General features: G+C 41.5%; 1 protein-coding gene across 6 annotated transcripts in view; it reads left to right on the top strand.

Moving 5' to 3' along the window:
• The window catches only part of nrxn3a (neurexin 3a), a 2269325-nt gene that overhangs the window by 520408 nt on the left and 1722796 nt on the right, over positions 1–26121 (top strand). For 3 of the 6 annotated variants that reach the window (XM_072273232.1, XM_072273229.1, XM_072273225.1), the window contains exons 1-2: positions 21090–21391; positions 24200–24361. In XM_072273232.1, coding sequence (XP_072129333.1) covers positions 24260–24361 — 102 coding nt within the window. In that variant the 5' untranslated portion in view covers positions 21090–21391; positions 24200–24259. Of the gene's footprint in view, positions 1–21089; positions 21392–22841; positions 22866–24199; positions 24362–26121 lie in introns of those variants that run through there. The other 3 variants (XM_072273230.1, XM_072273231.1, XM_072273216.1) reach the window with 2 other exon arrangements.

Below are 26121 nucleotides of genomic sequence, written 5' to 3'. Positions count from 1 at the left end.
AGTGGGTCACTAGGACATTACCTCACAGTTGTGCTCACTATTTTCATTACTTATATATTTTTTATACTTCTTACAGTAACACAGTAACTTTTCTGTATTGCACTGTACTGCTACCACAAAACAACAAATTTCATGCAGTACACTGAGTGGTCATTTTATGAGGTACATGAGATATCTAATAAAGTGGCCACTGAGTGTATGCTCATGATCTTCTGCTGCTTTAGTCTATCCGTTTCAAGATTTGATGTGTTGCCTGTTCAGAGATGCCCTTCTGCACACCTCTACTGTAATGCATGGCTATTTGAGTTACTGACTCCTTCCTTTTGGCTTAAACCAGTATCTTCTGACCTCTCCCATTAACAAGGTATTTTCACCCACAGAACTGCCGCTCACTGGATTTTTTTTTGTTTTTTTTCACTGTTCTCTGTTAGCTCCAGGGACTATTGTGCGTGAAAATCCCAGGAGATCAGCAGCTTCTCAAATGTTCAAACCATTCCCATCTGGCACCAACAATCATTCCTCTGCCAAAGTAACACTTAAAAGTTGCTGGTGAACGCAGCAGCCCAGGCAGCATCTCTAGGAAGAGGTACAGTCGTCTCTGCCCGAAATGTCGACTGTACCTCTTCCTAGAGATGCTGCCTGGCCTGCTGCATTCACCAGCAAATTTTATGTGTGTTGCTTGAAATTCCAGCATCTGCACATTTCCTTGTGTCTGCCAAAGTAACTTTGATCACATTTCTTCCTTATTCTGCCGTTTGGTCTGAGCAACAACTGAACTTCTTGACCATGTCTGCATGCTTTTATGTATTGAGTTGCTGCCAAGTGATTGGCTGATTAGATATCTGCATTAACGAGCAGATGTACAGGTGTACCTAATAAAGTGGCCACTGAGGAAACGTCACTGATAATAAACCTAATTCTGAGTGGTCAGGGAAGTCATGCTTTTTCAAGGAAGCTTGAAGATCGTCTTTAATCATTTCTTCTGACCGCCTTGTAATCTCTTACTTTGCAGCGCGAGGAATATTTTTTGTTCAGAGAGTCTGGCTCACAGCTGCTCTGGTAATCTTGGCTGTCAGCAGGACTGTAAGCAATATAGATAGGAGATTGAACAGACAGATGAATAGTAGGTAAAATTTTGTGGAGAAAAGTACAGAAAGTGTTGACAGATGAAATATCAAAATATGAGGGTGCAGAAGAGGTTCACCAGGATGCTGCCTGGCTTAGAGGGCATGTGCTATCGTGAGAGGCTCGATAAACTTGGGTTGATTTCTCTGGAGCGACAGAGGCTGAGAGGAGATCTGATAGAGATTTACAAGATTATGAGAGGCATAGGTGGAGTGGTCAGAGATATCAGTTTCCCAGGGTTGAAATGTCTAATACCAGAGGGTATGCATTGAAGGTGAGATGGCATAGGTTCAAGGGGAATGTGAGGGGTAAGTTTTTCACTCAGAGAGTGGATGGATGTCTGGAATGCACTGCCTGGTATGGTGGTACAGGCATTAGGGGCTTTTAAGAGGTGTTTGAATCGGCACATGGATATAAGGAAAATGGAGGGATAAGGGATATGGACATGGTGTAAGTAGGAGGGATTAGTGTTTTAGTGTTTTTGACTTGCTTTTTAGCTGGTTTGGCACAATATTGTGGGGCAAACGGCCTGTTCCTATGTTCTATGAGAAATGATCTGTGTTCTATGTCTATTAACACGAGAATACAATGAGAATGGAACTCATAAATGTGTTTCTTTTAAATTTGGGGAAGAGAAATTCTAAAGAGATATTCCTAAATCAGGCCTAATCATCAGTTAAGTTCACAGAGTATCAGCTATGAATTCTTCTGAAGCGATTTCCCAGAATAAGTGATAGCAATTCAGATTCCATCTTATATTCTCAGCAGAATTTTCTTTTCCACGAATAATAGACTGCCAGTTAGCTGCAGTGATGGCCCCCAAGACAATTTAGGCTCTGGTGTGTCCAAATCTGGATGCACCTCTTCAGAAAGAACATCAAGGTCATAAAGAGACTCACTAAACTTGACTTGCAAGGCTAATATTGATTGCCTTAGAGCACAGCTTAAGAGGACATTAATCAAGGTGTTCAAAATTCTGAGGGCTTTAGATAGAACTAATGGGGAGAAGCTTTCAATGAGCAGGTAAGATGAAGACATAGATATCAGGTAATTAGCAGAAAGAACAAGGTGGCAGGGAGGTGAAAGGAGGGAGACAGACTAATTCAATAGTAACTATAATTGCAAAATTGGGTATGGTAAATGAATGAAATGGTTGGTGTGTGGAATGCACTGCCTGAGTCAGTAGTGGAGGCAGATACACTAGTGAAATTTAAGAGATTACTAGACAGATATATGGAGGAATGTAAAGCGGGGGATTATATGGGTGGCAGGGTTAAGGGTTGGCACAATATTGTGGGCCGAAGGGCCTGTACTGTGCTGTACTATTCTATGTTCTATGTTCTATGAAATTACAGGCTATGAGAAAATAATGAGTTTTTGGGTTCAATTGCAAAATTCATTTTTGAGAAAACAGTATAACTAAGATAGGCCAAATGGATCCTGTGTTGATTTTAGTTCTATGACGCATTGTATAAGGCGTTTTTGTGATGAGAAGAGAATTGGGAGACTATTCATTAAAAATACACTTAGTGACCACTTTATTGTGTACCTCCTGTATGTAATAAAGGGGCCACTGTGTGTATCTTTGTGGTCTTCTGCTGCTGTAGCCCATCCATTTCAAGTTTCGACATGTTGTGCGTTCAGAGATACTCTTCTGCACACTGCTGTTCTTTGTTTGTGCATTACGTGGTGTTTCATATGTCATGGGCGATCATGGTCTTTCCATGATCATGATTGTTCTTGGCAAATTTTCCTACTCAAGTGGTTTCTTCTGGCCCTGTCCTTACAAGACAGGTGACCCCAGCCATTGGCTGCTTGGTATCAGTGGTCATATAACCAGGACTTGCGATATGTACCAGCTGCTTATAAAACCTGATCCCATGGCTTCACGTGACCCTGACCAGGTGTGGGGGGGGGTGGGGGCGGAGAGCGGAGATAAGCAGGCGCTACACCTTGCCCAAGGATGACCTGCAGGCTAGCGAAGGGAAGGAGAACCTTACATCTCCTTTGGTAGAGACGCATCTCTACCCCGCCACTCTTAACACTGTTTTGAGTTACTGTCACCTTCCTCTCAGTTTGAACCAGTCTGTTCACTCTCCTCTGATCTTTCTCATTAACAAGGCATTTTTATCTATAGAAATGCTGCTTGCTGGATGTTTCTGCACCATTCTCTGTAAACTCCGCAGACTGTCGTGTGTGAAAATCCCAGGAGATCAGCATTTTCTGAGATACTCAAATCACCCAGTCTGGCACCAACAATCATTCCATGGTCAAAGTCATTTAGATCACATTTCCTCCCCATTCTGATATTTGGTCTGAACAACAACTGACCCTCTTGACCATGTCTACACGCTTTTACGTATTGAGTTGTAGCCACATGATTGGCTGATTAGATATTTGCATTAACGAGCAGGTGCACAGGTGTCCCAAAATACTGAGTATAGATGTGACATGATACAGGTGCTGGAAACCATGGAAGATAGTAAATCTGTGAATATGGTAGATTCTGTCATTTGAATAGCTTGTGAGGAACAAGAAGATGCACACGTAAGATTATGGAGAAAAGAATAGTGCATTTAGGGAATTTTTTTCTGTGGAAGGATGTCAGAACATGAAATGTGAAAAATAACTACTTGGGGGGAAAAGCAAGTAGGTATGATGAGATAGAAAGCTGTTTCAATGATAGGAAGGCTAACATTTGCTGAACAATGCAAATCACATGCCCGAGGAACTCAGCAGGTCTGGCAGCGCCTATGGGGGGAAATAGTTGGCACAGTAGTGTACCAGGTAGCACAGTGCTTTACAGCAGCGGTCCCCAACCACCGGGCCATGGACCGGTACCGGGCTGCAGAGCATGTGCTACCGGGCCGCAAGGAAACGATATGAGTCAGCTGCACCTTTCCTCATTCCCTGTCACGCACTGTTGAACTTGAACATAGGGTTGCCAACTGTCACGTATTTGCCGGGACATCCCGTACATTGGCCTAATTTGGTTTGTCCCATACGGGACGGCCCTTGTCCCGTATTGCCCCCGCTAAGGTAAAGCATTCTTATGAAACCTTTCGTGCCGAAATGGCGTGAAGTGAAGAAGCAATTACCATTAATTTATATGGGAACAATTTTGAGCGTTCCTAGACACAAAAAAATAACCTACCAAATCATACCAAGTAACACATAAAACCTAAAATAACACTAACATATAGTAAAAGCAGGAATGATATGATAAATACACAGCCTATATAAAGTAGAAATTATGTATGTACAGTGTAGTCGGGAAGATGAACGCAAAACTGATTTGTGGGGGAAAAAGTCAGCACGTATGCACATGCGCACACAGGTGCCTGTGCAAGTCTTCATGGTCATGGTAGTCTTTCCTGAGGTAAGGTGTCCTGGGATTTGACTGCTACTTTTGTCCCTAATTTGGGAGTGAGAAAGTTAGCAACCCTAACAGTAAAAGACATGTTGAGGTGAGTTTAACCTTACTTGAACACCGCCACCCCCCCCCCCCCCCCCGGGGTCAGCCGGTCCACAAGGATATTGTCAAAAACCGGTCCGCGGTGCAAAAATGGTTGGGGACCCCTGCTTTACAGCACCTTCTGTAAAGTTAGGTTTCGATTCCCTCCGCTGCCTGATTAGGAGTTAATATGTTCTCTCTGTGACCATGTGGATTTCATCTGGGTGCTCTAGTTTCCTCCCACTTTCCAAAGGCGTACAGGTTATAGCTAGTGAATTGCGGGCATGCTATGTTGGAGCTGGAGATGTGGCAATACTTGCAGACTGCCCCAATCACAATCCTTGCTGATTCGAGTTGATGCAAAATGATGCATTTCACTGTATGTTCCAGTTCAAGTTTGTTGTCATCTGACTGTACATATATCCAACCAAACAAAACACTGTTCCTCCAGACCATAGTGCACCCACAATACATATTTCGTATAGAGCACCTAAAACAAAATGTTACCACAGATAAGTTAATAAAACATAATTCAAAATGCATGTGAAGTACACAGCATAGGTAAGCAGTAGATGGTACAGTAAACAGTAAACAGTAAACATCTCACTGACCTAGTGATGAGACCTCGATGATGGCAGGGTATTCATTAGTCTCACAGCCTTGAGGATTCAAGCTATTACCCAGTCTGACTCAAGCAGCCATTCAGTGAATTCATAGTTGATCTGCGAAATAAATTAGATATATTTAAAGTGGAGTTTGAAGGTTTCTTGATTAGTAAGGGTGTCAAAGGTTACAAGGAGAAGGCAGGATAATGGGGTTGAGAGGGAAAATAAATCAGCCATGATGGAATTGTGGAGCATAGACGATGGGCCGAATGGCCTAATTCTGATCCTATATCTTATGGTCTTATAGTCTTAGGGTCTCCCTGAGAGAGAATCCATGCCCAAAATGAGCAAAAGGGGCCTCTTCCTTGTGGTAAAATAAAGGAAATGCCAATGGAACGCACTGACATCTGAGCGGTCTTCAGTGCAGACTGAAATGAGATTTACAACTTGATGTGGTGCGTCTTTGATGTTCACATGTGATTAAATAATGAATTATCTCTGCATAAAATTGAAAAACAAATGTTTCAATAAATATCATGGGCACACTAGACAGCTTTATAGTTAGTCTAAGGTAAAGGTTTATTCCCTGGATGCATTAACTTGTAATAATATTTATGTTGATTTAATTTATTGAAGTGTTAGTTTATCACATTTTCTTCAGAAACTCCATTAAGAAGTTTTATTACATGATAGATTAACAAATATGCTCTTGTGAGATCTTGGCAAAGTAATGAAAGAGCTTCACACGAGGAAATCTGCAGATGAAAGAGCTTGATAGTTTTTAAAGAATAATTCACAAATTTATCCCCAGCATCTCTCAGGCTTTCATCATCATTGCTTTAACAGCTATTTCCTTTCTTCACCTAGTATTGAAATAGTCAGTGCAGTGGCCTGAATTGTCTGGGGCAATATATCCTTATTTGCTCTCATTACTCTCAAATCCAAACCAAATAATCACAAAGGTGCAATGGGAGTATTTGATGGTAACCATCAGAGCTGCACGCACGAATCACCATCACCGTGTCGCCCCTGAAGTAATGGTTGCACAGTACAGATGAACCGTGGAGAGCATTCCATCTGGTTGCATCACTGTCGAGTATGTGGAGGGGCAGGTGGGCTACTGCATAGGATCAAAGTAAGCTGCCAAGAGTTGTAAATTTAGTCAGCTCCATCATGGGCACTACCCTCCACAGTATCCAGCACATCTTCAAGGAGTGATATCTCAAAAAAGGTGGTGTCCTTCGTTAAGGACCCCTATCACCCAGGACATGCCCTCTTCTCATTGCTACCATTTGGAATGAGGTACAGAAGCCTGAAGGCACACACTCACAATTCAGGATTAGCTTCTTCCGCTCTGCCATCTGAATTCTGAATGGACAATGAATCCATGAACACTACCCCTCTACTTTTTTATTTCTATTTGTTTTTTGCACTACTTACTTAATTTTACACAATTTTCTTTTTTTCTCTCTATTATTACGTCTTGCTGTAGTATTGTACTGCTGCCATGCAATCAACAAATTTCACGAAATATCGAAATATGCCAGTGATATCAAAATTGATTCTGATTCAGGTTATGCAAATCCTGGGTATTCCTGGGTTGTCCAGCGTGCACTGCTGTGCAGCAGTATACTCTCTGACCCAACGTTTGCTGTCCGATAGCGAACTTGACACTGTTGCACAACGCAAATATCTCAATTGGCTGTTGAAGTACAACCAAATTTCTCCCCTCTATTTTAACAGAAAAGAATAATTACAAGATTTTAAGACTTTCTTTTTAAAGACTGGCTTAATTTATCAAGTGTACATCGAAGCATTGAAATATATTGTGAAATGTGTCATTTGATTCGAGGATGTGATGGGGGCAGCTTACAAGTGTTGCCATGTCTCTGTATCCAACAGAGAATGCCCACAACTTACAAACGATAACCCGTAACTCTTTGGAATGTGACAGGAAACTGAAGCACTCATGCGATTACAGGGAGGCCGTACAAACATCTTACAGACAGCTGTGGGAATTGAACCTCAATCTTACTGCTGGTACTGTAAAGCGTTACACTAACTACTGTGCTTCCAAACTGCCTAATTAAAATTTGATCATCTACAAAGGATTTCAATAGGGTATTAGATTAAAAATACTCTCGAGTAAGGATTGTAAAAATAACTACTAGTTTGGCAATGTACATATCTTAAACTGTTTGCAAGTATTGTATTTAGAAAAATTAAAGTTTTTTGTTTGAGTTGTTCAATGTGGGTAATAAAACACAGTAGAGGTTGGAAGCTGTCTAAGTCAAGGAAAAATACTTTTAACAAAGAAAGGCAACAGGAATGTTTTTTTTCAAATTTTAATTGTGACTCCTCCGGCTCACATTTATCTCTGCTTTCATATTGTATCGTGAATTGCTCATTGACATTTCAATGACATTTAGCAGAAATTGCTTGTCTTCAGTCCCCTTTGTTTTTTTTCAGGCTATTATTATTTGTTTAAATGAACTTTCAGTGACGGTAGAAAAGATCGGAACAATAAAATGGCTTCATTGAGCTGCAGTTGAAGAAAAGTTATGGCTGGTTGGACAGCACTTAGCGGAGAACTTTTTTTGACAATTATATGTGAAAATGAGTCAAAGTGCTAAGCTTTGAAAGGCCATGTGCTCTGCAAGCTGTGTGCAGTATCTCTGATGTCAACGTAGGACAGATTTCATGTAATTAATCCTATGAGCACTCCTTAAAGTGTGTGCTCCCGATGAGCAGTTTATATTCTCTGCATTCCTCAGATGCTTTTCAACTCCACCATCAGTGAATTTTCTGAGTGTAAGAAAATTTTTATCCTAATGTTAGAATGAATGCTGCTTTCAGATCACTCCTCCTCCTTCTGAATTCCCCTCCTCCCCAATCGTTACCCTCTTTTTGCTCCTCCATTGCCCTTCCTTCAGAATCAACCCTGTTTTCACATTTCCCTTTTGATTGTTTGCCTTTCCAATCACACCATCCCCCCTAGTTGTCCACCATCAAGGCCATATCCTAAAGGCAATGCTTCATGAAAAATGCTCACTGCCTAAGACATGCTCACTTCCCGTTATTGCCATTAGGAATGAGGAGCAGGAGCCTGAAGACAAAAACTCAACGTTTAATTTTATTGAGTTACAGTGCAGAATAGGCCCTTCGAGCTGAGCTGCTGGGCAATCTTTGATTTAAACCTGGCATAATCATGGGACAATTTACAATGATCAATTAACATACTAACCTGTAGGTCTTTGGACTGAGATGAAACCGAAGCATTCAGAGGAAACCCACGTGGTCACAGGGAGACCTCCTTACAGGCAGCAGCTGGAATTGAACCTGGGTCACAGAAACTGTGAAGCGTTGTGCTAACCACTGTGCTACTGTGCTGTACTGTTCCCATTTTAAGAACAGCTTCTTCTCCTCTGCTATCAAATTTCTGAAAAAGTCCATAAACTCATGAACATTACCTCACTATTTTGCTTTCTTTTTGCATTATTTACTTATTTATTGTATTTTTCTTATTGTAACTTATAGTAACTTGTCATAACAATGAGGATGAATTTCTTTAGCCAGAGGGTGATAAATCGGTAGAATTCATTGTCACCGACAGCTGTGGAGGCCAAATCATTTGGTATATTTAAAGCAGAGGTTGATAGGTTCTTGATTAGTCAGGGTGTCAGAGGTTACAGGGAGAAGGCAGGATAATAGGGTTGGAAGGGACAATAAATTGACCATGATGGAATGGTGGAGTAGACTCAATGGACCAAATGGATTAATTCTGCTTCTATGCCCTATGGTCTTATGGACTTAAGATCTGATTTTTTAAAATGTATTGCGCTGCACTGCTGCCACAAAGCAGCAAATTTCATGACATATGACAGTGATAATAAACATGATTCTGATTCTGATTTAGACTAAGGCCACTTGCTGAACTCCAGAAGTGTTCATGCCTTCCTGACTATTCTGTCCTCCTTGAGTAGTTTGTTTTTGGTTGGTACAGAAACTGCACTGTGGCTGGCAGATAGGAAGGCTCTACAATGGCTAGTCAAAACTGCCCAACGCATCACTAGTACTAACCTACCCACCATCAAAGATATGTATACAGAAAGTTAATAATCATGACCCACCCTGCTCATGGACTCTTTGTCCCACTCCCATCAGGGAGGACCCACTAACTCCACCACTACTTTATTATCTCTGTCAGGCACCTTATGTACAGCCCAGTGTCACTTTATGTTAAAGTACATAAGCTCTCTTATGTATTTATATATATTGCTTTTTTATTATTACTGTGTACTTTATTTTGTGTGTGTGTTTTTGGTGTTGCATCAGATCTGAAGTAACAATTGTTTCATTCTCTTTTACACTTGTGTACAGGAAATGACATTAAACAATATTGAACCTTGAATCTTGAATCTTTTACAGTTGACTTCACAATTATGCTTTCAGAATCAGATTTATTCCTAATGCATGTAAATATATATGGCACAAAGTTGATCCTTGACCCTTGATCCTTGACCTTTGAAAGGCCCTGAAGCTCTCAATCATCTCTACTCCATCCCTTCATTTTAGAACCATAACTTCTAGGGGTGACTGAATTCAAGTGTTTAAAGAGCTGAGAGACTTTACTTCCAGTAAGAGAATACTGTTTGAAGTGACAAACTGCTTTAAGATAATTGCCAAAAAGCATAAGGCAGTTACAAAAAATATTTTTACTCATTAGGCTAGAATGCATTGCCTGAAAGAGCACTGGAAGCAGATTCTAACGGGAGCTGATAGAGTACTTGGAAAGGTCAAACCATTGGGGTTATGTGGAAATGGTGAGAAGGAACTGATAAATCTGGTAAGCAGTGGAATGATATGAGACACTGTAGCGGGGTGTCAGATGTGTGCTGTCAATAGCTTTGGACCTTGCACAATCATGCTGGTAACTCAGGATTTTGTGCAAATTGACAATAGAAACTGTCAGCAGGTCAGGCATTATTTGAGGAGAGAGAGGCAAAGTTACTGCTCCAGGTTGAAGCCCTTGTTCACTGGACCAGGCCGTTAATAATATGGCAAAGTGATCAGCTAGACTGAATCAAAGAATCAAAGCTCCTTAATTGCCTTCTATGTTTACTGGCATTAATACTGTGAAAATAAAACAACAAAAAAGCATAGTTTTCTTAATTTGGGCTTTTGACAATTGATATGTGTGGAAGGCTGCTACAACTGTCAGGCAACATGCACAAAATGCTGGAGGAACTCAGCAGGTCAGGCAACATTTATGAAGGGGATTAAACAATTGACATTTCAGGCTGAGACCTTTCATTATGACTAGAAAGGAAGGATGCCGAATCACCTCCATCCCACCTCCTTCCTTTAGTTCCACTATCCTCTCCTATTAGATTCTTTCCTCTTGCACACGGACCATATCCCTCCATACACCTCCCATCCATGTATCTGTCCAATTTATTTTTACATGTTAAAAAAGAACCTGCATTTACCACCTCATCTGGCAGCTCATTCTATACTCCCACCACCCTCCGTATAGAAACCATAGAAAAACTACAGCACAGAAACAGGCCTTTTGGCCCTTCTTGGCTGTGCCGAACCATTTTCTGCCTAGTCCCACTGACCAAAGTCTTCAGCTCTCTATCTCTTCCATCTATCAACTGCCAGCTTCTCACATCTTTGCCCTCTCCCCCAGCCAGCTATCTACCTTACCTCTCACCTAGGCTCACCTATCACCTGCCAGTTTGTACTTCTCCCTCTTCTCCCCTACCTTTTTGTTCTGGTTTCTTCCCACTTCCTTTCCAGTCCTGATGAAGGGTCTTGGCCTGAAATGTTCACTGTTTGCTCCTCTCCATAGATGCTGCCAGACTTGCTGAGATAATCCAGCATTTTGTGTGTGTGTGTGTGTGTGTGTGTTGCTCCAGATTTCCTTTATCTGCAGAGTCTCTTGTGTCTACAATTGTCGGAGCGAACTGAAGGATCCTGCACAGATGGTGTTCAAAATAACAGGTAATTTATTAAAAAGCTGGTGGGCACCAGGAGATCAGCCAAAGCCAACTTACCTAAGCTTGAATTTGGTTCAGCTTTTAGATTCCCAGTAAAACCACGATTTATTAACAGAATGGTGGCTGCAGGAGGATTTAATTAAGACCATAAGACATAGGAGCAGAATTAGATCATTAGACTCATCGAGACTGGTCTGCCATTTCACCCTCATTCCCTGCCTTCTCCCCGTAGCCTTTCACACCCCGATTAATCAAGAACCTATCAACCTCCACCTTAAATACATCCAGTGACTTGGCCTCCGCAGCCGTCTGGCAATGAATTCCACAGATCACCACTCTCTGGCTAAAGGAATTCCTCCTCATCTCCATTAGGTAACAGACTAGGTTCTGTTTACAGAATAAAATGATTAACCACGAACCTAACAGTAATTCCATTTTTCTATAACAACGAAGGGTGCACGCTATAACACAATTAGTGAAGTTCCTGAAGCTTGGATGTTGTTACTACTGCAGTCCATGCCTCTACTTCTATACTTTTTCTGCAGTTGTCTCTTGCCATATTAGCACAATCCACATCTCTGCTTACTGGTTATTAGCTCTCAATCTTCTTTCCCCTACCACACTCGTCCCACTAGAGGAAATGTATCTTTTTTTTATGACAATTGTTTGACTTCAGGAGCGTCCCAGTGAAGCTCTTCTGCACCCTCTCCAAAGCCACCCTCTTCCCAGGGCTGAAATGGCTAACATGAGGGGACATAGTTTTAAGGTGTTTGGAAGTAAGTACAGAGGAGATGTCAGGGGTAAGTTTTTCACACAGAGAGTGAGGGGTGCGTGGAATGTACTGCCAGCGATGGTGGTGAAAGCAGAAACAATAGGGTTTTTAAGAGATTCTTAGATAAGTACATGGAGCTTAGAAAAATAGAGGGCTATACGATAGGGTAACTCTAGGCAGTTTCTAGGGTAGGTTCCATGGTCGGCATAACATTGTGGGCCAATATGCTGTAGATTTCTATGTTCAATGTTCTATCTTCTAACAATCATTCCATAGTCAAAGTCACTTAGATCACATTTCTTTCCCTATTACGATATTTGGTCTGGACAACAACTGAAGTTCTTGACCATGTTTGTGTGCATTGACTTGCAGCCACATGACTGGCCGATTAGATTTTTGCATTAACAGCAGGTGTACAGGGGTACCTAATAAAGTGGCTGTTGAGTGTGTATTGAGCCAGGAGAAAGGCAATTTGATGTAGTAGAAATATTTGAATTAATTTACATAGCTATGGGGAGAAAGCTTGGGAACAGATTTAAATGGACAATCCTTTCAATATGTCATGGTTTGTGTGTGTGATTGTATAATTTTGTGATTATATGAAACATAAACCAGTTTTTCACCAAGCATTTCATTATTTAGTAGAATATTATTACATTGTGTAATGTGTACTGTTACTCTGAAGAAAAGGACAGACATTAAAACCAACAGTTAATATTAGCTGAGAATTTGCCTTGGGAGATTTGTAGAATATAATGTTATGCTATGAACACAGCCACCAGTTGGCTTTATTAACTGCAGAGGAACAAAAGGCTTTGCACATGTACAAGCTGGCAACTTGCCTCTATTGCTCTCTTTAAGATTAAAAATGAAGTCTGAAATGAAACTTTTTATATTTCTGATCAAGTACTTACAGGACACAAATGACACTAATAAGGCACTGAGCTACATATCGTAATGCGTGTAATGTCTGCTTTGGATGAGTGGCATAGGGTGGCATGGTAGTGTAGTGGTTAGCACAACACTTTACAGTACCAGCGACCTGGGATCAGTCCCCGCTGCTGCCTGTAAGAGCTTTTTACATTCTCCCGGTGACTCTATAGGTTTCAGGCAGCTGCTCTGGTTTCCTCCCACATTCCGAAGATGTACTGGTTAGTAATTAATTGTCCATTGCAAATTGTCCCGTGATTAGGCTAGGATTAAATCAGGATTGCTGGGCAGCACAGCTCAAAGGGCTGGAAGGGTCTATTCAGCATCGTATCTCAGTAAATAGACTTATAAATCCTGTTGAACTATTTCAATGGTACATGTTTTTTTTTAATTATACTATTGTGATGAAGACACAATTAATTTGGTCCAGTAAGGCAATCCTCAGCAGACTGTGCACCACAGGGGATTCCTTATACTCTGCTTCACTTTTACCTTATATATCAGCCGACTCATGAAGTTGCAGAGTCTTAGAACACTACAGCATAGAAACAAAAGCTTTGAGCCATCTGGTCCATGCCAAACTGTTATTGTGCCTAGTCCCATCGACTTGCACCCAGACCATATCCCCCCATACTCCTCCCATCCATGTACTAGTCCAAACTGCTCCTCGATGTTGGAATCGAACCCACATTTACCACTTCCACTGGCAGCTCATCTCACGTTCACACTACCCTCTGAGTGAAGAAGGTCCCCCTCCGGTTCGCCTTAAAAATTTAATCATTGTATTTTACAACATGGAACGTGAAATATTTGAATGGGGCAGCTATTGTTTCTTTTAATTTTATAGGTGTCTGTTTTTAATTCAGTTGTAACTTAGATGTCATTCTAAATAACTCAGACATTATTTTTTAATGTAGTCAGTGTGCTTTTAGTAACTGGATTGCCTGTATGCTGTCTTGCGCAGAATGGAATAGTACTTCAATCTTCTGGTGTCCTCAGCAATGACAATAAAGCTCTAAGTTTCCCTCTGTCGCTTTTTATTTTTCACCCTTAACCCATGACCCCTCTTCAGGGTTCAGGGTTGAGGGAACACTGATCTCTGAAACTTTTAGGCTCTGGTCATCGCCCCAGAATTTTGAATAGAAAGGTCTTGTCAGTCTCAGTGCCATCCAGTGCTGCTGGCAGGGTAATCTTTCAAATGAAATATAAAATCAACCATTCTCTTGCCTGAATGACAAGTGCTCAACATTTCTGATTAAACAACTTTATCAGAAACATTGTGCATTTTACTCACTTCCTTCTCCACAGATGCTACTGAGCACTTCCAGAATTCTCTCTGTTATTTCCAATTCATAACATCAGCACTGTTTTACTTTAGTTTAAAATGATAAGATACACCACGGTAGTGTAGTGGGGGGGTGGGGGGAGTTATATATGTAACATTTCCTAATTAGGCAACATCTTTCTGGAATCACACTGCTCCAATATAAAAGCAGAAAATACTGAAAATACTCAGCAGGACAAGCAGCGTCTGTGGGGAGTGAAAGATAATGTGATGTTTCTTGTTAATGACCTAGCTCCAGCCGCTCTCTCAAATTAATATGATTAAACCCATGGCATTATTTTCAGTAAGCGCAGAAAGATTATATCTATTGGAGTCATAGTGTTACAGAAAGTACAGCACAGAAAGAAGCCCATTGGCTCATCTAGTCTGTGCTGAAACATTTAACCTGTCTACTCCCATCACGCTGCACCCAGACCATAGCTCTCCATACCCCCACCATCCATGTACCTATCTAAACTTCTCTTAGATGTTGAAATCGAGCTCGTATACACTGCTTGCGCTGGCAGCTCATTCCACACTCTCACTACCTTCTCAGTGAAGAAGTTTCCCCTCATGTTCCCCTTAAACTTTTCACCTTTCACCCTTAACCTATGACCTCTAGTGGGGAAAAAAGTACCCTCACCTTTGTTAACAAAACAGATGATCAACTTTGAACTGATTCAGCAACCTACCGGCTCCCTTTCAAGGACTCTACAACTCATGTTCTCAGTGTTATTTATTTTTTACATGCACAATTTGTCCTCTGTTGTACATTTGTTGTTTGTCAATCTTTGGTCATGTTTAATTTTTTAATAAATTCTATTGCATTTTTTTATTTTCCCATGAATGCCTGCAAGAAAATGTACTATGTACTTTGATACTAAATTTACTTTGACTTATCCCTTTATTGACACATTGGTACTTCTAGGAGCTCAAAATGCATGGACTGCACTGCCTTAGAGTGAATTCTTTGTAAGTACACCTTTAGCTGTACCACGCATTGACATGCTCAAAAGCAGAAGCAAATTACTATGTTACAGTATTACAGTAGGACACAGTCAATGTCCTACTGTGTTTTCAAATGCCTGGCTGCTACCTAGAATAGTTCCTGATATTGAGTCGCTTTGTCACTTTATCATTCCCTGTCAGGGTCACTTTAGTGCATACAATCAGTCCATATACAGTACTGTGCAAAAGTCTTGGTCACGTAGGTGTAACTAGGGTGCCTAAGGCTTTTGCACAGTACTGTAGTAATTTTGTGTATTGCACTGTACTGCTGCTGCAAAGAAAAACAAATTTCATGACAAATATGAGTGATAAACCTGATTCTGATATGGACGGAGAGCGGAAAGGGAGCAGGGAGAGGGGAATTATGGTTGGGAAAAGGGGAAGGGAGAGGGGAGGGAGTGGGGAGTACCGGAGAGACTTTCTGTAATGATCAATAAACCAGTTGTTAGGAATCAAGTGACTTTACCTGGTGTTTCAGGGCTGGGTGTGTCTGCACTCACGCCACCTCTTGCCCCTGGTGCTTGTTTTGTCCCGCTTGTCCCGCACCCCTCTCGTGACGCTCCAACCTCACCAACCCCAACATCCTTTGCTCCTGCCAGATTTACAAGCTCAGTTTCTGCTCCACGTTGACAAATACAGTACTGTACAAAAGTCATAGGCACCTGAGCTATATACATGTGCCTAAGACCTTTGCACAGTCCTCTACATAGCTAATGTATATATGGTGACACACAGTTACTTGTAGACTCTGTTGTATAGGTTTGCTTTTATATTTATATTCATTAGGTTCTTTTGTTGTTTTTTATTGTGCCTTTTATGCTTATTGTGTTTTTTTATGCTGCATCAGATCCGGAGTAACAAGTATTTTGTTTTCCTTTCTGAAGAATGACAATAAACAGTATGAAATCTTGAATGTAGTTTCAAGCCTTCCTTTGAGAGCCTTGATGACATTGGCCCACAGTGCTGATAGGAAGAGAGTGCCTGAACTGTGAACTGGGTATAATGACAAATGTCCCCAGTCGAGGTTGCATGGGAGGCTGAGTATAACTAGGATGAGATTACAGTGCTGTATCTTTAACTAAAATTAAGACACTCATATTTGAGCACAGCGCTGAGTGAACGTGACTGTGTGTGACCGATTAATTCTATTGACGAAATAAAATAATGAATCTTCTGCACTCTTAGCTTTAAAGATGCTTCAGATGTTGACAAAGGTCTCAAATTTGGGGGGAATTAATGCAACTTATTCCCAAGCATCTTCACCTCATTATTCACATTCTCAATATTCTCTTTTTCATAAAGTTGCATTAAAAAAGGTCGTTCTATATTTTATGATGGTGGTAGGTCAGACCAGCCAGCCCCTGAATCATCCTTGTGGCTGCATTAACTATTTGCAGCATTACTATTGCATTAGAGTTTTGGGTCAGAAATCATAAAGCATAGGAGCAGAATTAGGCCATTCAGCCCACCAAGTCTGTTCTGCCGTTCAATCACGGCTGATTTATTATTCCTCCCATACCCATTCTCCTGCCTTCACCCCGAAACCTCTAACGTCTTTACTAATCTAGAACCTATCAATCTCGCCTTTGAATATACCCAGTGACTTGGCTGCATAACAATCTGTGGCAATGCATTCAACAGATTCAAAAGCCTCTGGCCAAAGAAATTTCTCCTCATCTCTGTTCTAAGGCGACGTCCTTCTGAGTTGTGCTCGCTAAGGTCTTGCTCTCACTGCTGTACGTTAATGCAGAGTGGGTCACAAGTGTCCACTAAGTGTCAGGCAGTGAGTACGGAAGTCTCAAACCAGACCTTCCTGGTAGATTCTTGACAATTTGTGCGATCAAAATTCTTTTCAATGTCCTTCAAAATATCCGATAACTAAATTCATTTGAAACAGATTTAAAAACAACTGGAAAGAAATTTTTTTAAAAATCACAGAACACTGAGAAATTAATTAGAAAGTTCACATTAATTCATTGCTGGAAATCTGAACTAAAAGCAGAAAATTTTAGCAACTGTCAATATCAGACGGTATCTGTGAAAACAGAGTATGAACTCTGCTTCTCTTTTCTGAAGTGTTGCCTGACCTACTGAATGTTTTCAACAGTTTTTTTGTTTTTATTCCATACTTATCTATCAACTTTTGAAGTCTACCTTCAAATAAATGTAGCTATTCTACGTCTAACACCCAGGGCTTGTGTGAAACCATGGTGTGGGACTGAAGCTCTATCTGCTTCTCGGGTCCAGCACAGTTGATGGACGGTGCTGAGATGAGAGGCAGCGCTACGGGTTAGACCTCCAGCCTTTGGCCTCCCGTACACTCCTGACAGGCACAGAGATGCACAGTTTACCCGGCCCTTCTGAGCTGCCAGCAAAAGTTCAGAACACATCGACTCAAAATAAAAACAAGCATGTTTGTGAGAAAGTCTAACTATTCTTTGCTTGTTTTAATGATACATGGGACTGATTGGTAAGTCACAGGAGGATCAGCGTTATCCAGGAATCTTTTGTTTGCCTCTTTGATATTAAATATGAATGGATGGGGAAGCAGAACTACATTTTGCTGAATTCAGAGCGATCAGTGCAGAAAACATATTAAAATGCCATAGCCTCTGGTCAGGGCTTTGATTTTTCATTTTCATTCTGCCTGCAGAGGTCTCAGTGTCCAGGAACAGCAGAGGGGAGCTGTGATCTGTGATCTCTGCATGAGGTCCAGGCTCTCCAGCGATTCCTGGACTGACTTAAATAGCCATGAACGTGCTCAGTTGCTGAACCAGTGAGGCATTCCTCCCAACACAGTCGGCTGTTCGTGCACTTGTCTTCTCACACAAACTTTACAGGGCAGGCAACTCAGGTTCAATTCCTGCCACTGCCTGTAAGGAGTCTGTACGTTCCTCCTGTGACTGCGTGGGTTTCCTCTGGGTACTGTGGTTTCCTCCCGTAGCCCAAAGACGTACCGGTTGGTAGGTTAATTGATCATTATAAATTGTCCCTTGATTAGCACCACTGCCACCGAAATCAGTTTCAAACATCAATCATCAGCCAGCACACACAGTACATTTTACTAAGTACACTTTATAGATATCACTAAGTCTATGAAATTAATATAAGCTCAATACAGAAAAAGGGAATGGAAAAGGCGCCAGACTTACCAAGGTTCAAGTTCTTCATGCACACTTGGAGCTCAGGAACTTCTTCGGGACCACCCTGACCCCGTTGACTCGCGGCTCGAGACCACCCGGAGAGATCGACCGGAGCCTTCCTGCACGTCCGTCATCCTCCCGGTCTCTCCTCCGACCCCCTGCCAAAAAGCCCCGTTCCCAGTCATATGAGACAGCATTATCACCCCAAGAAAGAATAACATGGACACCCATTGGCTAATAGTACCTCTGCTATCTGTATTAACCCAAGCAAATTTCTAGCTAGATACTTTCTCAGCATTTAACATAACATAGAAGCCATTTTAATCCACATACGCAGCAATTTAAAAGATTAACATAACAAAGAAGCCATTTTAAATTTAACATAACAAAGAAGAAACCCCATACACATTCATCACACAAGTGCATGTTTAGCATTCTCACATGTGTATGTTCGATCAGGGTCACGTGAAGCCATGGGAGCAGGTGGTGGATGGTTGTACGAGCAGCTGGTGCATATCACACGTCCTGGTTATGCGACCACTGACACCAGGCAGACAATCTCTGAAAAACATTGATAATAGCTGGGCAGGGGGGTGAGGGGGGACTAAGATTGCTCACGTCATATGACACAGCACATAACGAACAAATGTATGATGTTACCCATTCATTTTGAGAGTACTATAATATAAAAGCAAGGGTGTAATGCTGAGGCTTTATGAAGCAGTGATGAGGCCCCACTTGGAGTGTTGTGAGCAGTTTTGGGCCCCTTATCTAAGAAAGGATGTGCTGACATTGGAGAGGGTTCAAAGGAGGTTCACAAAAATGATTCCAGGGTTGAAAGGCTTGTCATATGAGGAGCATTTGATGGCTCTGGGCCTCTACTCCAGGCATCCCACCTCTCCTGGAACTTCCGGCAGTCTCCCGCATATTAATAATGGCTCCCTGATGCCCACAAATTATATACAATATCACGGAAATCAATTTTTTTGTGAGCAAGTGAGAGAAAAGCAAGAGAGAGCAAGAGAGCGCGAGCGAGCGAACAAGAGAGAAAGCAAGCGAGAGCGCTTGAGAGCGTGCGAGCGACCACGAGAGAGAGTGAGCGAGAACGCGCCATGACAGAGTGTTCCAAAAAATATAAAACGTACGTCACCCCAGACTACACTAAAGTGTACCCCTGCCTAATAGGAGTCAAAAATAATGACAGTGTTGCTCGCTGCACTGTTTGCAACAGTGACTTTTCTATTGCCCATGGTGGGTTAAGACTGTAAAAGACATGCTGAGGTGAATTTAACAGGTGTCATTCGTTCATTAGCATAGCTAACATTATTTAAACTAGCTGGCTAGCTGCTAAGGAGCTACTCTATTGCAGACATCCCACCTCTCCCGGAAGTTCCAGGAGTCTCCTGCAAATTGATGGTGCTACCTCCCTGAAATGAGTTTTTGCAGGGTGGGATGTCTGCTACTCACTGGAATTATGAAGAATGAGGGGTGACCTTGTTGAAACTTACTGAATGTAGAAAGGCCTTGATAGAGTGGATGTGGAGAGGGTATTTCCTGTGGTGGGAGAGTCAAAGACCAGAGGACACAGCCTCAGAATAGAGGAGTGTCCTTTTAGAATGGAGATGAAGAGTCATTTCTTCAGCGAGAGAGTGGTGAACCTGTGCAATTTGTTGCCACAGGCAGTTATGGAGGCCAAATCATTGGGTATATTTAAGGCAGAGGTTGATAGATTCTTGATCATTCAGGCAAGAAGGGATACGAGGAGAAGGCAGAAGATTGGGGCTGAAAGAGAAAATCAGTTAGTCATGATGAAATGGCAGAGCAGAATCGAAGGGCCAAATAGACTAATTAAATTCCTATACCTTATGGTTTTATGCACCATGTATACATGCCATCAGAACCACCACTTGGAAAATAGCTTCTGGCTTGATGTCTGGAGCCATAAATCTACTTAGGCCTGATTGATAGAGTATGTCAATGTGTAATTCAAGGAAGAGGGGACAGATTATGTCCATGATACCATTACAGATGAATGAAGTGCTTACCAGTCCAACTTTTAATATGCATAGTCAGCTTAAATGATGAAACGGGGTTGATGAATATCTGGACTGCAAGTAGCCTAAATCTACTGCACCACATTCATAAAGACCACACAGAGAAATTGATGTTTTATCCCTGGGGAAGTAGAATGATGCTACAGGATGTTTACAGACGGTTCCATCTCTGTATCCTGTACAAAAGTTGGGACGGCTCGCTGCTCACAACAAACAGTGAGATGAGAAATCCACTACGAAGTGATGAACTACTTCTTTACAGGTATATGGGTTCTCATCCTGATGAAGGGTCTCGGCCCGAAATCAACTGTTTACTCTTTTCCATAGATGCTGCCTTGCCTGTTGAGTTTCTCTGGCATTTTGTGTGTGTTGCTTTCGATTCTAGTGGTCATCTTTTTTTTTAACCAGTAATGAGAAATTCTCCCCGACAGGAGCTGGGGATGAAGGAAGACAAAATATAAACAAAAATGTGGTGTTATTTGATGCCAATAACAATTTTCTACCTTTATTCCTGAACAACTTTGTGTTCAGTGTGTAGTACTAACAGTGAATGTGCCAATTTTGGCTCTGGCATCATGCCTGTTGTGTAAAGGTTGTGGTAGTTTCTGCATGCTGATCTTCCCAAATAAGATTCATTTTCTTTTTTCCTTTTCTCTTCCATGACCCACGCAGCCAGGGAAGACAACTCTGCAACATTCCGAGGATCGGAGTACTTCTGTTATGACCTGTCGCAGAACCCCATCCAGAGCAGCAGTGATGAGATCACCCTGTCCTTCAGGACCTGGCAGCGAAACGGGCTGATCCTGCACACAGGGAAGTCAGCTGACTATGTAAACCTAGCGCTGAAAGACGGAGCAGTTTCACTAGTCATTAACCTGGGATCTGGTGCTTTTGAGGCGTTGGTTGAACCAGTAAATGGGAAGTTCAATGACAACGCCTGGCACGATGTCAAAGTGACACGCAATCTGCGACAGGTAATGGTGGAGCCGCGTGTTAAGCTGCTAAACAGAAAAAAAAAACACAGGCAGGATGGGAAGAGATAAGATGAAGTGGTCATGTTCACGTAAAACGACACAGGTCAATCTATGTATCCTTTCCCCCTACCTTTCCTCCTCCCTCCAGAGAAAAAAAAACTTTGCTAATGGTTTATTTTTCAGCCCATTTTCTTTATCTTTCTTCATTCTCAGTTTAGTTTGTTTGGTGTCCTATCTTCAAAAAGCTTGATGGCTTTTATTTCCTAAATTTCTGGTTCCCATGGTTCTGTTGAGGCTTTCAATCTTGTTCCCTTATTTTGTGATGCATTTCTTATTATTTATTGGTTTTAGTTGTTTTAACCATTTTCATGAACGAAGGGCTTAGTTTTTTGGGCAATAACGTTGTATGCTGGAATGATTGTAAACTCATGTTTTCTACACGGCTGGCTGCAATTCTTTTCCTTTGTCTGTATATGTGAGTGATTTTCTTAGCTCGGACTGGAGCACTAATTATCCTTGTGTTGACCCATTTTACTTCATTCTTTGCTTCCTTAGGCAGAAATCTCTGTCAGGGGCCATCACTTTTCTTGATGGCTTTGGACGACTGAATGCTCCTGTTAATAATAACCTCACCCTGTAAAGGTCCCAGGACTAGTGACACTGATTATGCCTTCTGCAAGAGAGCTTCAAGAAATCGAGCCTGTTTCTTATTACTGCCTGGCAGTATTGCTGTTGAACTTTAAACGAGAGTCAGTACTGGTGTTTTTTCTCAATGGTTAAATGGAGGGTGTTGTCTCTTTCTGCCTTAGAGTATCTCCAATAGTACTTTTGGATATTGTGTTGTAATTAAATTGGTCTACTGGTTTGTTTATTTCTAGGAAGGTTCAATTAAGTTAGAAAGAGGAATTATAGCTTGATTATATGTAACCAGGACAACATTTTGAGATTATAGCCCTGATGTAAATCAGATTTTCCAAATTAAGTCCCGCTAAGGTTGATAATGAAAGAACATTGACAATGACACATTGACGGCGCTAATAAGCTAATCCAGGTTTAGGATCAATTTCAGGATTTAATAAAGTTTGGTTTGTGGTAATGCTAATGTTTTTGATGAGGCATACAAAACTAAGCTTACTGTTTTTTTAAAAAGAAATAGAGGTCACTGTGTCATTTGATGAAAAAAAATTAATTAATGACAAAGAGTTGTTGAGAACTATTTTACTCGTTTTTTGGTCTGCTTTGGTCCTGTAAATTTGTTGCATCTTCTCTATATGTCAATGACACGCTTTTAAAAAGAAACTAACACTAATCATTCATGGAATGTGTCATTTTACTAACCGTTACCTAACCAACTAATGTACTAACACCCGAATTATCATCATGTTTTATTTTAAGTAACAATCGTTCTGTTCACAATTTTTAATTTCCTTTCTTCCCCTTTTCCGCAAAGCACTCAGGCATTGGACACGCTATGGTAAACAAACTACATTGTCTGGTAGATATCATTCTTATTGTCTCTTTTTTTGGGTTTGCCGTGTGTTCCCCTCTTCCTCCCCCCCTTCCTTTTTTTTGTTCAGTGTAGACACCATTACAATGAGGAAATGGGGTTGGTATCTCACCGCTTACTTCAGTCACCTTTTTTCTCTTTCCCGTTTCCTTTCCTCCTCCTACCACAACCAGTTTGTTTTGTTTCTCTTTTGCCAGTTTTTCTTTTCCTTTTTTCTTTCTCGTTACCACACACTTAGTTCAGACCATCGTAGGGCCTTTAGCCTAAAGAGCGAGCCTTTGCATCACTTGGTAGTGGCCCTGGGCTAACTGACCAGAGCTCAGTTATCCCCAGGAATGGGCTCTGCCAGCTACATTATGTACATAGTGCATGGCATGAACAAATTTAAACTTCAGTGTTACTGGGAAAAAAAGAAGACCCCAGAACAACCTCCATCCAACATCTGCCTTCTAACCTACTTCCACTAACATGTCTATTGTTAACCTATTCCTCCTCCTTTTCCCCTGGACTTTCCTTTGTCCACTGCATACACACCACCCCTCCTATCCCTCTCATGTGTTTATCTGCATGCTAGTGACAGCAGTGCGACTGTAGCTTCCTTCCCCCCAACCCTTGTTCCATGGCTTTGGTTTTTTGCATGAGTGTGTCGAGTTTGGCACATGCATGGTTTTTCCTTTGGTTTGGTTTTCTTTTTGGTTTCTTTTCTCTTTAGTTTTATTTTTTTTCTGAGTTGTTTTAAGAACGAGGTGATGCAGCTGCTCACAGTGATGAAGTTGGTGACTTTTTTCATAGTTGAGCTTTTGACTCATGTCATGCACATTCATGCTGTGGACGGTAAGAGTTCTCTCCTAATGCATGCTTGTTAGTGTTCAATTAAAACTTAGAGTGGGGACGAGAATTACAAAAAAAAACTCTCTGATTGATTTCTCCAACTCAAGTATTTTTTAAAAGAAATAAATTGGCATAAAACAATAGATGGTTCCATTTTCTTGCCTGGACTATTCTGCACTGTTCTTATATGATATAAAAACACAGTTTGGACCAATCCAAGAGGAAATCATGGATAAGGAGCAAGAACCTACAAGCATGGGCAAAGTAAATGAAAAAAAGTTCTGCTACAACTTTATCAACTGTATAAATACAGACCAGAAAATGGGACTTCCAAGTATTCACTCAAAGATTAGGATCAAAATGTAAAGCAGAGATAAACACGAAAAGATTAATAAACTCAGGCAGGTGCCAGACAGCACAATGTGTAAAGGTCACTGTTGGCCATTTTCTTCATTATATCCTTTGAATAGGTCACCATTTCAGTGGACGGTATCCTCACTACGACGGGTTATACCCAAGAAGACTACACCATGCTGGGGTCTGATGACTTCTTCTACGTTGGTGGAAGTCCTAGTACAGCAGATCTGCCTGGCTCTCCTGTCAGCAACAACTTCATGGGATGCCTCAGAGAGGTAGAGAGTCAGTTAATTGAATCTATTGTATTGTTGTGACTTTGATAATTGTACATTATATTGAGATTACAGTGCAGAAACACGGTCTTCTGCGCTCTAACACTTGGTTGTCTATGCCTGTGTCTATTTCCTGTTACGGATGCATGGAGCAAGAACGCCGACAGACCAGTATGATTAATGATTAATGTCATGTTAATAGTGGTACATGCTGGGTAACTTACGGCGCGGGAGCCCGCTGAGGCAGAACACACACTCGAAAGCCCGTGTCCACGCACAGGGGACCCAGTTGATTCACTCCACGGCCAGACGGCTGCATACTCACTTGCCACATTCTCGCAATTGATCAGATATGATCGTGTCCCACCAGAAGCCCCTTCAGACCGATGTCATCTGAGCTTAATCACACGCGGTAACGCTAGTCAATGTTTTTGTCTAGATTTCCTGTGAATGCATCTGCGCTACTTGCTTAAGTTAATCCATGCGGTAGCAAGCTCTACGTTCAGTCTTATTCCCCTTTGGATTTTTCGGTCGTCATATTTATACCATCTGGATTTGGACACTGTCCTATCTCCTCATGTGAAAAAATGTGTTTTTTATACGTAAACTGTTAATTTCTTTATCATTTTAAAGGCTTCTCTTAGGCCAAAGAATCTTAGAAATCTAGAGCAGCAAAAACGGCCGTTCATCCCATCATATTCAGGCTGGGCACTTCTCCAATGCTTCAGCTTGAGTGGTTTACCTTCACGGTTACAACCACTGAACTCTGCTGCCATGCTTACTGGGTGGCACGGTAGCATAGTGGTGAGCACGCACTTTACCGTGCAGCCAGCAGAGGTTCATCTCCCGCTGCTTCCTGGAAGAAGTTCGCACGTTCTCCCCTTGACTGCGTGGGTTTGCTCCGGGTGCTCCAGTTTCCTCCCACATTCCAAAGACACACTGGCCGTTAGGTTAATTGGTCCTTGTAAATTGTCCTGTGTTTAGGCTATGGTTAAATTCGGTGATTGCTGAGCAGCGTGGCTCGAAGGGCCGATTCCGCACTGTATATCAATGAAAAAGAATGTTTTTGACATCCTGCCTGGTGGTAACATTTGAAATGAATGAAAATGGGGACTGGTTGGTGGTTGTGGAAAACTGAGGAATTTGGTGAAAGATGTGAAGAGCTGATGCCGAACAGTGACATGACACGGGAGAGAAGAAACACCAGCTGACACTTTGCCGTATGGGTCTGCTTTTTCCCCATCCTTACAGAATATGACATCTGGTAAGTTTGCCATTGCTTTTGTTGACAGAGGTGCTGTTGCCATTCAAGAAATTGTAATGCATCATTAGCTTTACAGCTTCACTCAGCTGTTGTAAACAGTGTCACATTGCTGCAAGATCTTAACATCATCAACAGGCAGATTACAATATTGACCCGTCTAGATTCGTAGCAACAAGTAGTAAAGAAAGTGGCTACTCAGCACATTGACCTTATGTCGGGACATTGAAAGAACTCTCCAATCACCCTGGAGCATTTTTTCCTTTTCTCACAACTTTACAGGTTGTCTTTTTCAATCATAAAACAGAGGAACAGAATTAGGTCATTCAGCCCATCGAGTCTGCTCTGCATTTTCCTGTATTAGAGCCTAAAACAGTATAGCATGGTAAAGGCCCTTCAGCCCAAAATATTGTGTGGACATTTTAATCTGCTCTAAAATCAATCTAACCCTTCCCTCCTCACTGAATCAGAGACTCATAGATACATAGAAAACTACAGCACA

Source organism: Mobula birostris, chromosome 1 (assembly GCF_030028105.1).
Source record: "Mobula birostris isolate sMobBir1 chromosome 1, sMobBir1.hap1, whole genome shotgun sequence".
Classification (NCBI taxonomy): Eukaryota; Metazoa; Chordata; class Chondrichthyes; order Myliobatiformes; family Myliobatidae; genus Mobula; species Mobula birostris.
The sequence above is the reverse complement of the archived record's forward strand: the minus strand, read 5'-3'. Positions and strand labels throughout refer to the sequence as shown.